This window comes from Anabas testudineus, chromosome 17 (genome assembly GCF_900324465.2).
Source record: "Anabas testudineus chromosome 17, fAnaTes1.2, whole genome shotgun sequence".
Lineage (NCBI taxonomy): Eukaryota > Metazoa > Chordata > Actinopteri > Anabantiformes > Anabantidae > Anabas > Anabas testudineus.
The window spans coordinates 23,034,019-23,044,050 of NC_046626.1; the positions used below are offsets into that span (position 1 = coordinate 23,034,019).

Here is a 10,032-nt window from a genome sequence, read left to right on the forward strand (position 1 = left end):
AAGCTGTCCTGGTGATATTATCTACATGAGCTTCAAATGAAAGACTGGAATCTAGAATCACACCAAGGTCTTTGACTGTTGCACTAGATGTAACGGAAAGGCCATCTAGAGTTACGGTGTGGTCTAACATCTTGCTTCTAGCTGCAGATGATCCTATAACTAGTACTTCTGTCTTATCAGGATTTAGCAGAAGGAAGTTAATTAGCATCCAGTCTCGTATATACTTTACACATTGCTCAACTTTATTAAGCAGTTTGATCTCATCTGGTTTTGATGAAACATATAACTGTGTGTCGTCAGCATAACAATGAAAGTTAATACCATGTTTACGGATAATGTTGCCCAGAGGAAGCATGTAGAGGGAAAAAAGCAGGGGGCCTAAAACTGAGCCCTGTGGAACACCAAACTCCACTGGAGAGCATGTGGAGTAATCGCCATTTAGATCTACATACTGATAACGATCAGTCAAATAGGACCTAAGCCAGGAGAGGGCCGTTCCCCTAATTCCAACAACATTTTCTAGTCTGTGAAGGAGAATACTATGGTCAATGGTGTCGAAAGCTGCACTGAGGTCGAGTAGCACAAGCATAGAGACACTACCCTGATCAGCGGCCAATAGGAGGTCATTTACTACTTTAACAAGGGCCGTCTCTGTGCTGTGATGAGGCCTAAATCCTGACTGATAGAGTTCGTGTATGTTATTTCTATGAAGATACGAGGATAGCTGCCCAGCTACTATCTTTTCGAGAATCTTTGAGATAAAGGGGAGGTTTGATATCGGCCTGTAATTTGACAGCTGACAAGGGTCGAGATCAGGTTTCTTGATTAGCGGTTTAATAACTGCTAATTTAAAACACTTTGGGACATACCCACAGCTAAGTGAGGAATTTATGATTGTCAGCAGGGGTTCTATTATTTCTGGAACTATCTGTTTTAGAAAGTGTGTCGGTATAGGGTCTAATGTACAGGTTGAAGATTTTGCAGAAGAGATGAGTGAAATTAGTTCATTCTCTTCAAGAGGAGTAAAGTAATCTAGGTACTGATCTGCTGTGGTTACCTCGTCACCTGCGTCAACTAAATTGTCTGTTTTAAAGCTTGAATTTTCTGCCTTATATTTACAATTTTGTTACTGAAAAAGTTCATGAAGTCCTCACTACTGCACAACGTTGTTGTGGAGATATCTGCCGTAGTTTTCTTTCTAGTTAATTTGGCTACTATATTAAATGAAAATCTAGGGTTGTTTTTGTTGTTTTCTATGAGAGTGGAGAGATACGTTGATCTAGCTGCACTAAGAGCTTTTTTATAGTTCAGGATGCTCTCCTTCCATGCTATCTGAAATACTAACAATTTAGTTTGGCGCCATTTACGTTCTAACTTTCGAGCAGTCTGTTTTAAGGCACGCGTGTCATCGTTATACCAGGGAGCAGGTTTCTTATCTCTAATGACTTTTCTTTTAACTAGAGCTACATTATCTAAGGTATAACGTAATGACGACTCGAGATATTCAGTCGCCTGGTCTAGTTCTGTGGTGTCAGACGGTGATCCAATCAAAGTTGATAACTCTGGAAGATTATTAATAAAGCTCTGTGCGGTAGTTGATGTAAATGTACGTTTAATGCGATAGCGCGGCGCTGAGTATACATTGTTAATATGACACACTGTAGAAACAAGATAGTGGTCTGAGATAACTTCCGACAGTGGGAGCGTAAGTAAATTTCTTATACTTAAACCGAATGATATTATTAAATCTAAGGTGTGACCCGCTTTATGAGTGGGTCCTACTACACACTGATCTACTCCTAGCGAGTCCAATATGGACATAAATGCTGTTCTCAGAGGGTCTTCTGGATTCTCAAAGTGAATATTAAAATCTCCAGCAATTAACGCTTTGTCTACAGAAACAACTAGGTTAGAAAGGAAATCTGCAAATTCACAAAGAAATTCAGAGTAGGGCCCTGGGGGTCTGTAAATGATAATTAGTGGGATCGGCTGAGCAGACTTTATATTTGTATCTACACTTGTTATGTTACTATAAAGACATTCAAAAGCTTTAAATTTGTGTACATGCTTTTGTACGATAGTCAGTTGATCATTATAAATAACTGCGACACCTCCTCCTCTACCAGTCAGACGAGGCTGGTGAATGTAGCTGTATCCAGGAGGAGTTGCTTCATTCAAAGCTACATACTCGTCCTGTTTAATCCAGGTTTCTGTTAATCAGAGTATATCAAACTCCTGATCTGTGATAGTTTCATTAACAGTAAGAGCTTTAGATGTAAGAGATCTAATATTTAACAGTCCTAACTTCAGGTCAGAGGTGCTGGCTGCACAATCAGTGTGCTCTGAATTTGAGGTCACTATGTTAATTAGATTATTAAAACATACTTTCTGGGTTTTTCTAGCTTTTTGTTTAGTTCGAGGAACAGACACAGTCTCAATATGTTGAACCCTGAGTGACGACTCTGTGCAGCTAGCAGACACTTGGTTTAGCCTGTTTGTCTGCTCCCTGGCCTGGACTCTGGGTAGTCAGCGACTAGCTAGGCCTGATCTTAGACTATGAGCTATACTGCAAGAAATGAGAGCAGCACCTTCCCGAGTGGGATGGACACCGTCCCGCCCTAACAGGCCAGGTTTGCCCTCAAAGGTACTCCAATTATCTATGAAGCCCACGTTGTTTTCGGAGCACCACCTGGACATCCAGCGGTTCAGCGACCATAACCTGCTGTAGGTTATGTCACCTCGTCTCATTGGGAGGGGGCCAGAGAAGATTACCACTTCGGACATCGCCTTCGCTAATTTAAACACCTCTTTAAAGTTATTCTTGGTAACCTCAGACTGACGAAGGCGTATATCGTTAGCTCCGGCATGTATCACTATCTTTGAAAAGCTATGCTGTCCTAAGGCCCTGAGATTGCCTTCAATGTCCGGTACCCTGGCCCCCGGGATACACCTGACCACAGCCGCTGGAGCCCCTAAAGGTCTGGCTAGTTTCACGTGTCTCATGATCGAGTCTCCTATAACCAGAGTTCTTCCAGGTTTCTCAGCGGGTGAATCACTGAGGGGGGCAAACCTGTTAGACACGTGAAGCGCGGGGGTGGTGTGCTCCGGTGGGCTAGCTTTAGCCTTAGCCTTAGCTTTGCTGCGCGAGTATGCCGCCGAGTCGTCACCCACTCGCCCCGCTGTGAGGGCTCTAATGCCGGAGTCGGGGACTGGCTATCTCCGCCCGCGGCACCCAGACTGTCTTCTAAAGAAATAAGACTACTCTCACTCTCTCTAACCCTCTCTAAAGTCTGGATGCGCTCCTCTAACGCTGATATCTTCTCCGTCAGAGTGGTAACTAGCACACACCTGTCACAGGTAAAATTGTCGCTAACGACGGAGGAAGACGGTCTAAACATCCTGCACTCTACACACTGAACAAGCTGAATATTAGTCATCTTAAACGTACCTGAGTTGTAGAAATGTAGAAGAAATGTTGTGTAGAGTTTAAAAATCCCGCTGTTGCTCTCAGACGAAAAAACACACGCGCGTCCTCCAATATAATACAGTTGTTGTACTACTACTGTTACTGCAGTATAATACAGTTGTTGTACTACTACTGTTACTGCAGTATAATACAGTTGTTGTACTACTACTTGGTGTGACAGTAGTACTAGCTACTACTGTTACTGCAGTATAATACAGTTGTGTAGTACTACTGTTACTGCAGTATAATACAGTTGTTGTACTGCTACTACTGTTACTGCAGTATAATACAGTTGTTGTACTGCTACTACTGTTACTGCAGTATAATACAGTTGTGTAGTACTACTGTTACTGCAGTATAATACAGTTGTGTAGTACTAGCTACTACTGTTACTGCAGTTTAATACAGTTGTGTAGTACTAGCTACTACTTATGCTGCAGTACAATACAGTTGTTGTAGTACTAGCTACTACTGTTACTGCAGTATAATACAGTTGTTGTACTACTACTGTTACTGCAGTATAATACAGTTGTTGTACTACTACTTGGTGTGACAGTAGTACTAGCTACTACTGTTACTGCAGTATAATACAGTTGTTGTACTACTACTGTTACTGCAGTTTAATACAGTTGTTGTACTACTACTGTTACTGCAGTATAATACAGTAGTGTAGTACTACTGTTACTGCAGTATAATACAGTTGTTGTACTACTACTGTTACTGCAGTATAATACAGTTGTGTACTACTACTGGTTACTGCAGTATAATGCAGTTGTGTACTACTCTTAAACTGCAGTATAATACAGTTGTGGAGACTACTGTTACTGCAGTATAATACAGTTGTTGTAGTACTACTGGTTACTGCAGAATAATACAGTGTGTTTGTAGTACTAGCAACTACTGTTACTGTAAAGAAGAAAAAAAAAAAGCCAGTACAATACAGTTGTTGGTGTACTAGCGGACACTGTACTGCAGTATAATACAGTTGTTTGTACTACTAACGGTAACTGCAGTAAATACAGTTGTTGTACTACTATTAACTGCAGTATATAACAGTTGTTGTAGTACACTGTTACTCGCAGATAAACAGTTGTTGTAGACAGCGACTACTGTTAAAGCAGTTTAATACAGTTGTGTAGTACTAGCTACTACTTATAAGGCAGTACAATAAGTTGTTGTAGTACTAGCGTACTACTGTTACTGCCAGTATAATACAGTTGTTGTAGTAACTAACTGTTAATGCAGTATAATACAGTTGTGGTACTACTACATACATGTTTACTATGCGTATAATACAGTTGTGTAGTACTACTGTTGACTGGCAGTATAATACAGTTGCGTAGTACATACTGTTACGGCATGAAAATACAGTTGTGTAGTAACTACTTGTTACGTACGTTAAAAGACAGTTGTGTAGTACTAACTGTTACTGGCAGTATAATACAGTTGCGTGTACACTGTTCTCGTTACTGCAATGAAATACAGTTGTTTGTACTAACTTGTACTACTACTGCAGTAAAATACAGTATGTAGTACTACTGTTACTGCAGTTAATACAGTTGTGTTGTACTGCTATACTGTTACTGGTATTAGGATAATACAGTTGTTGTACTACTACTGTTACTAGCAGTAAAATACAGTTGTTGTAGCTACTACTGTTACGACTGGCAGTATAAGACAGTTGTGGTACTACTACTGTTACTGCAGTATAATACAGTTGTTGTACTTCTACTGTTCTGCAGTAGAATACAGTTGTCGTACTACTACTTAAACTGCAGTATAATACAGTTGTTGTAGTACTACTGTTTACTGCAATATAATACAGTGTTGTACTACTACTGTTACTGCAGTATAATACAGTTGTTGTTTACTACTACTTAAACTGCAGTATAATGCAGTTTTTGTAGTACTACTGTTACTGCAGAATAATACAGTTGTTGTAGTACTAGCTACTACTTATACTGCAGTACAATACAGTTGTTGTAGTACTAGCTACTATTTAAACTGCAGTATAATACAGTTGTTGTAGTACTACTGTTACTGCAGTATAATACAGTTGTTGTACTACTACTGTTACTGCAGTATAATACAGTTGTAGTACTACTGTTACTGCAGAATAATACAGTTGTTGTAGTACTAGCTACTACTGTTAAAGCAGTTTAATACAGTTGTGTAGTACTAGCTACTACTTATACTGCAGTACAATATAGTTGTTGTAGTACTAGCTACTACTGTTACTGCAGTATAATACAGTTGTGTAGTACTACTGTTACTGCAGTATAATACAGTTGTGTAGTACTAGCTACTACTGTTACTGCAGTTTAATACAGTTGTGTAGTACTAGCTACTACTTATACTGCAGTACAATACAGTTGTTGTAGTACTAGCTACTACTTAAACTGCAGTATAATACAGTTGTTGTACTACTACTGTTACTGCAGTATAATACAGTTGTTGTACTACTACTTAAACTGCAGTATAATGCAGTTTTTGTAGTACTACTGTTACTGCAGTATAATACAGTTGTCGTACTACTACTTAAACTGCAGTATAATACAGTTGTTGTAGTACTACTGTTACTGCAATATTCAATTCAATTCAATTCAATTTTATTTGTAGAGCGCTTTTTACAATTGACATTGTCACAAAGCAGCTTTACACAACCAAAGAACAGTACATGAACAGTGAATGTGTATGAATCATAATAATCAGATTGTCCCTGATGAGCAAGCCGAGGGCGACAGTGGCAAGAAAAACTCCCTGAGAAGGCAACAGGAAGAAACCTTGAGAGGAACCAGACTCAACAGGGAACCCATCCTCATATGGGTGATTACATGCTGTGTAGGCAGCAGGCAGTCCAGTATAACAGTTTAAAGTCTTTTAAGTTAATATGGAGTCCAGTTAGTTATTGCAGGCAGACTTGTTCCATTCCTTGACTATCGAGCGTTGAGTCGAGACCTCCAAGAAACAGCTTCCGACGTCCGCCGAGGCCGGGACAGACATCATAGTAGCTTGTGACCAATCCAGTCTCCAAACGCATCCCAAGGGCAAACGGTGGATCCAGGCGAAGAGATCTCCAGCCAGAAGTTGGGCATCAGGACGAGTCAGACAGGTCCAGAGGGCAAAGGGTGGAATGACGTGTAGCTCGACAGAGAGACAGGAAGAGGGAAAGAGAGAGGGAGAGGAAAGAGAGAGAAGAGGAGAGATTGCAGTTAGTTGTATTCACAGTCAGATAAAGTTTGAGGTGAATGTATATTTAGTGTAGTGCAGCAGGGACTCCGGCAGGACTAATTATGACAGCCTAACTAAAAGGGTGGGTTCAGAAGGAAACACAGACATGAGGGCGCACTGGGATGTAGACCAACCAAACACTTCACCATCAACAAACCCGAGTGATCAGTGAGAGTTGGGAAGACAGCATCTAAACATACCAGTTCACCATAATGCTCTACGTCCATGAGTCCTTCCCAGATCTATTACTCAAATGCTGACTAAATAAATAGGTTTTCAGCCTAGACTTAAACACTGAGACTGTGTCTGAGTCCCGAACGCTATTTGGAAGGCTATTCCATAACTTTGGGGCTTTGTAAGAAAAAGCTCTGCCCCAGCTGTAGTTTTTAGGATACGAGGTACTGACAGGCAGCCAGCATCCTTTGAGCGAAGTAGGCGTGGTGGATCATAAGACACTAGCAGTTCACTTAGATAATGCGGCGCAAGACCATTTAATGCTTTAAATGTCAAAAGTAGTATTTTAAAATCAATGCGAAATTTCACGGGGAGCCAATGAAGTGTAGATAAGATAGGCGAGATGTGCTCGTATCTTCTGGTTCGAGTGAGGACTCTCGCTGCTGCATTCTGAACTAACTGAAGCTTGTTTATGCACCTGGTTGAACAGCCAGGACAGTAAGGCATTACAGTAGTCCAACCTAGAGGTGATGAAAGCATGGACTAATTTTTCTGCATCATTAGTGACAAAATATTCCTTATCTTGGCAATATTTCTGAGGTGAAAGAAAGCTGTCCTGGTGATATTATCTACATGAGCTTCAAATGAAAGACTGGAATCTAGAATCACACCAAGGTCTTTGACTGTTGCACTAGATGTAACGGAAAGGCCATCTAGAGTTACGGTGTGGTCTAACATCTTGCTTCTAGCTGCAGATGATCCTATAACTAGTACTTCTGTCTTATCAGGATTTAGCAGAAGGAAGTTAATTAGCATCCAGTCTCGTATATCCTTTACACATTGCTCAACTTTATTAAGCAGTTTGATCTCATCTGGTTTTGATGAACATATAACTGTGTGTCGTCAGCATAAAAATGAAAGTTAATACCATGTTTACGGATAATGTTGCCCAGAGGAAGCATGTAGAGGGAAAAAGCAGGGGCCTAAAACTGAGCCCTGTGGAACACCAAACTCCACTGGAGAGCATGTGGAGTAATCGCCATTTAGATCTACATACTGATAACGATCAGTCAAATAGGACCTAAGCCAGGAGAGGGCCGTTCCCCTAATTCCAACAACATTTTCTAGTCTGTGAAGGAGAATACTATGGTCAATGGTGTCGAAAGCTGCACTGAGGTCGAGTAGCACAAGCATAGAGACACTACCCTGATCAGAGGCCAATAGGAGGTCATTTACTACTTTAACAAGGGCCGTCTCTGTGCTGTGATGAGGCCTAAATCCTGACTGATAGAGTTCGTGTATGTTATTTCTATGAAGATACGAGGATAGCTGCCCAGCTACTATCTTTTCGAGAATCTTTGAGATAAAGGGGAGGTTTGATATCGGCCTGTAATTTGACAGCTGACAAGGGTCGAGATCAGGTTTCTTGATTAGCGGTTTAATAACTGCTAATTTAAAACACTTTGGGACATACCCACAGCTAAGTGAGGAATTTATGATTGTCAGCAGGGGTTCTATTATTTCTGGAACTATCTGTTTTAGAAAGTGTGTCGGTATAGGGTCTAATGTACAGGTTGAAGATTTTGCAGAAGAGATGAGTGAAATTAGTTCATTCTCTTCAAGAGGAGTAAAGTAATCTAGGTACTGATCTGCTGTGGTTACCTCGTCACCTGCGTCAACTAAATTGTCTGTTTTAAAGCTTGAATTTTCTGCCTTATATTTACAATTTTGTTACTGAAAAAGTTCATGAAGTCCTCACTACTGCACAACGTTGTTGTGGAGATATCTGCCGTAGTTTTCTTTCTAGTTAATTTGGCTACTGTATTAAATAAAAATCTAGGGTTGTTTTTGTTGTTTTCTATGAGAGTGGAGAGATACGTTGATCTAGCTGCACTAAGAGCTTTTTTATAGTTCAGGATGCTCTCCTTCCACGCTATCTGAAATACTAACAATTTAGTTTGGCGCCATTTACGTTCTAACTTTCGAGCAGTCTGTTTTAAGGCACGCGTGTCATCGTTATACCAGGGAGCAGGTTTCTTATCTCTAATGACTTTTCTTTTAACTAGAGCTACATTATCTAAGGTATAACGTAATGACGACTCGAGATATTCAGTCGCCTGGTCTAGTTCTGTGGTGTCAGACGGTGATCCAATCAAAGTTGATAACTCTGGAAGATTATAATAAAGCTCTGTGCGGTAGTTGATGTAAATGTACGTTTAATGCGATAGCGCGCGCTGAGTATACATTGTTAATATGACACACTGTAAAACAAGATAGTGGTCTGAGATAACTTCCGAAGTGGGAGCGTAAGTAATTTCTTATCTTAAACCGAATGATATTATTAAATCTAAGGTGTGACCCGCTTTATGAGTGGGTCCTACTACACACTGAATCTACTCCTAGCGAGTCCAATATGGACATAATGCTGTTCTCAGAGGGTCTTCGGATTCTCAAAGTGAATATTAAAATCTCCAGCAATTAACGCTTTGTCTACAGAAACAACTAGGTTAGAAAGGAATCTGCAAATTCACAAAGAAATTCAGAGTAGGGCCCTGGGGGTCTGTAAATGATAATTAGTGGGATCCGCTGAGCATACTTTAGATTTGTATCTACACTTGTTATGTTACTATAAAGACATTCAAAAGCTTTAAATTTGTGTACATGCGTTTGTACGTAGCAGTTGATCATTATAAATTAACTGCGACACCTCCTCCGCTACCTCAGACGAGGCTGGTGAATGTAGCTGTATCCAGGAAGAGTTGCTTCATTCAAAGCTACATACTCGTCCTGTTTAATATTCCAGGTTTCTGTTAAGTCAGAGTAGATCCAAACTCCTGATCTGTGATAGTTTCAATTAACAGTAAGACTTAAGAAGAGATCTAATATTTAACAAGTCCTAACAGTCAGGTCAGAGGTGCTGGCTGCACAATCAGTGTGCTCTGAATTTGAGGTCACTATGTTAATTAGATTATTAACATAATTTCGGGGTGTTTGCTAGCTTTTTGTTTAGCTCGAGGAAGAGACACAGTCTCAATAGTTTAACCCTGATGACGCTCGGTGCAGCTAGCAGACAATCTTGTTTAGCCGTTTGTCTGCTCCCTGGCCTGGACTCTGGGTAGTCATCGACTAGCTAGGCCTGAATCTTAGACGATGAGCGATAA

The 10,032-nt window shown here is 40.4% G+C and overlaps 1 protein-coding gene across 1 annotated transcript in view; it reads right to left on the minus strand.

Annotated features, from left to right (window-relative positions):
- Positions 1–9,586: 9,586 nt before the first annotated feature.
- LOC113163911 (hydroxyacid-oxoacid transhydrogenase, mitochondrial-like) overlaps positions 9,587–10,032 on the minus strand; it is a 4,493-nt gene continuing 4,047 nt past the window's right edge. Inside the window, exon 8 of the mRNA XM_026362966.1 lies at positions 9,587–9,710. Within this exon, the coding sequence (XP_026218751.1) occupies positions 9,587–9,710 (124 nt within the window). The remainder of the gene's footprint in view (positions 9,711–10,032) is intronic.